We start from the raw sequence: 3,497 nt of genomic DNA on the forward strand, positions 1-3,497 counted from the left end.
TATATATATATATATATATATATATATATATATATATATATATATATATATATATATATATATATACAGTATACATATATATGTGTGTGTGTATACGGTATGTATATATATCTTTATAACAGAAGTTCTAATTACCGCTCACTTCCTTTGAATGTCCTCCAGACAATCGTTCGCCAGCTCTTTTTCTGCTGCCATATTCTCCATATCACCCATCTGCTTGCGCCATTGTTTGATGCATTCAGCAAAGATCCACCTCGAAATGTCTGGCAGATTCCTCTCCAGCATGTTTGTTGGCGTATATCACAGCACAAAGTTTAAAAGCCAAATCAAGTGAGCGTTTCTTGGCCTTCGCCACACTAGCTTGTAACATAAACCGCTATCATAGACACTCCGCTCCCTTGACCCCAGGAAGATGGACGGGTCTTAAAGGAGCCCAACTACTATAAGAGACTGGCGTCTGATAGAACAAGAATTTGTTAAACCCGGTGTTTATTGGAGACTGACGTCTATAAGAGACCGGCCACTATTGAAAGATATGTTATATATATATATATATGCCGTAAAAAAATAGTATTTGGTACGACTTCGCTGTAGATTTAAACCACGACCCTCTTTTAGGGTGGATACTCTTCTACATATATACAGTATATATATATATATATACAGTATATATATAAGTGTCTATTGTATATATGAGTTTTTTTTTGATTGCTTGAAATAAATCAATTCCAATCAAGAGCATCAACTTGAGCTCTGAAAAACTATAATAGAGTAAAATTAGCATCAAACTGAATTTCTTGTTTGATTTTTTTCAGCTTTTGATGTTCCGTCTCTTGCAGGCATTAATGGTAGACTGTACGGAAACCTCCATGGACTGGTGATGACGCAGGGCCAGAAAGTCGACTGGTATCTGTTGGGGATGGGCAATGAGGTGGACATGCACACGGTCCATTTCCACGCGGAGACGTTCACCTACAAGGTCGGCTTGAGCTCTTTGCAGAGAACAGAGGAAGCGTCTCGGATCAGCTGAAGTGAACATTTGCTCATTTCCTCTTCTTGTTGTTGCACATCCTGTGTGCGTCTCTTCAGACGGATCGTGTGCACCGCGCAGACGTGTTCGATCTGTTCCCTGGGACTTTCCAAACGGTGGAGATGGTGGCGGGTAACCCGGGGACGTGGTTACTTCACTGTCACGTAACTGACCATATCCATGCTGGGATGGAGGCCACGTTCACCATTGAAAGTGTGTACCAAACATTCAACATGTACAAATTGACTCTTTTTACGCACTTAACACATGCTATTTTTATCTCTTTTTCAGATAAAAGCTCAACCAGTAAGTTTTTCTCCTGGAAATTTTACACAAATATTTGTGTTTTTTATTCTTCATCATCAAGCAAATTTACTGTAACTTTGTCTATTTCTTTTCCAGATCGATCTGCAAGAGGTACGATCAATAACTTGTACAGAATGTTATTATTTATTAATTAGATCAGAAGAGGCTGTTTACAGTAAAAAAAAATGCATGTTTTGAGACCCACTTTGTTGAAAATTGTGTTTTTAACATGTTCTTGTGGCATTTTTCTCATGATATTATCAGCAAATTAAGCTTAAATTTGCATTTTGAATATTTTTTTTAAACAAATCACTTTGAATCAGAAGCAGACAAAAAATGTAGTTGGAAAAGATCATATTTGTGATGCAGCAAATACGCCAGGTTGGCCTTGAAGCTTCTGCTCTGCTTCGCAACAACAAGAGGTTGTGGGGGCCACGATTTTACCGCACCAGCAGTCCTGCCCACAAATATTGGCTAAAAACGGCATAATCATAATTAAAAGACCACTTGGAAGGCTTTAAAATAAATCAAAAGATGATCAGAGTGGGTATGCATTAAATCGGAACCAGACAAACACAGTTTAGTTTTAGTGTAGTCCAGTGCAGGTTCAAAGGAGGACAGCAGGAATCTTCTTGTTGTGCAACTCAGGTGAAACAGCTTTGAGAATCTAATCTGTCTTTGCTCAGTTTGTCCAAAGCGAAGGAACAGATTATCATTTGGGTCAGGCTTTCCTTGTGACTTTATTGGAAAAAGTCGTATCCTGTGCTTTTCTCTTTTAAACTGTTTCAATTAACCTTTTCATTTAACAGCAATGAAACTCCAAAGATATATATTTAACGAATGAATGTTTTCTGGCTTTCAGATGCTGCTCCTGGACTGGAATTCTCCCTAAAGATGCTTCTCTTCTCACTAGGATTTGCTTTTTTACTAGCTGGGACTCATCTTTCCTGATAAAAAAAAACTCAAAGGACAGGGAGTGATGCAAGTCATCACCATGGATTTGTACTCATTTCTGTAAATAGAACTTGTTTTTCAACCAACATACACTCCTGCTTACATTTCAAGGTCCTTACATTCATCAGAAATTCTGCTAATTTAAAGAAAACTGTTGCATTTTTTAATTGCACTGAGGAGACTACTGACAGGGGAGCTCCAATTTTTTTAAGTATTGTAAAAAATATTGGGGAGCTTAAGTGTGCAATAAATACATTTATTTAAATGGTGTTTGTTTATTTATTTATTTTTTGCTTAACCTTCATTTATCCAGTCAAGACAGATTAAGAAATGTGTTGTTGTTTGTCTTTTTAATGCATCAGTAGTCTGCAACATCTGGAGCCACATGTGGCTCTTTAGATGAAGAAAATTGAAAAGGTTTTGACTTTTAAAAGTATATTTGAAATAAAATGTAAATATGAAGTTAAAAAAAGTGAAAACTGTATTCAATTAATTTACAAACAGGCAGATTTTCCTATTTTTTGACAAATTTGAGGATTTTGTGCCTTTTAGTTCAAATAGTACTGTATGGGTCATTTAATTAGCTCTGCTTAATTTCGGTTTGTTAGATTTATATTTTTCTGGCTGAGATGCACCACAATCGGTAAAATAAACACTACCTACTTCTACATTTACTGCATTGAGATCCTCCCATGTGACATGGAGTATGTTTTATTTTTAAAGGCATGTGAATCTCTGTTAAAAGTTATAAACCGATCAATTTGCTGAAAAAAAAGTAGTTTTTTTTGTTTATATTTTTTTCTGCTATAGATGACAGTAACAGTAAATCAAAGCAGTGTCTTCTTTTTCTAGAGGGTAAATTGAGACTTGGCAGCCCTGAGTTGTGGTCAGTGGGGAAAAAATGTCTAAAATGTTAAAGGTAGCAGACTTCTGTTTTACCTGCTTTATCACTAACAACCACAAGGTGGCGTTATTTTATTGAGACAACACTTAGCTGCAGCAGCTTGGCTGTTTATCCAGTTTTGCAATAATAATTCATCATTAAAGCTTTGAAAATAGAACATATTTGTAAATAGGAGTAATAATTATTTCATAAATTATGTAACTATGTGAATTTATGTATATAAAAGTGATTTTTACTTTTTTAAATTTGTTTTACATTTTTGTACACAAATCATCTCTATATATAAATATATATATATATATA

At 35.2% G+C, this 3,497-nt stretch overlaps 1 protein-coding gene across 1 annotated transcript in view; it reads left to right on the top strand.

The window, feature by feature from the left end:
• The window catches only part of LOC112140210 (ferroxidase HEPHL1), a gene marked incomplete at its 5' end in the record, with an annotated part of 15,907 nt that extends 13,352 nt beyond the window's left edge, over window positions 1-2,555 (top strand). Inside the window, 5 exon segments of the mRNA XM_024263110.1 lie at window positions 840-979; window positions 1,090-1,243; window positions 1,322-1,336; window positions 1,433-1,447; window positions 2,199-2,555. Coding sequence (XP_024118878.1) covers window positions 840-979; window positions 1,090-1,243; window positions 1,322-1,336; window positions 1,433-1,447; window positions 2,199-2,287 — 413 coding nt within the window.
• Window positions 2,556-3,497: the final 942 nt, after the last annotated feature.

Source organism: Oryzias melastigma, unplaced genomic scaffold (assembly GCF_002922805.2).
Source record: "Oryzias melastigma strain HK-1 unplaced genomic scaffold, ASM292280v2 sc00523, whole genome shotgun sequence".
Taxonomy (NCBI): domain Eukaryota; kingdom Metazoa; phylum Chordata; class Actinopteri; order Beloniformes; family Adrianichthyidae; genus Oryzias; species Oryzias melastigma.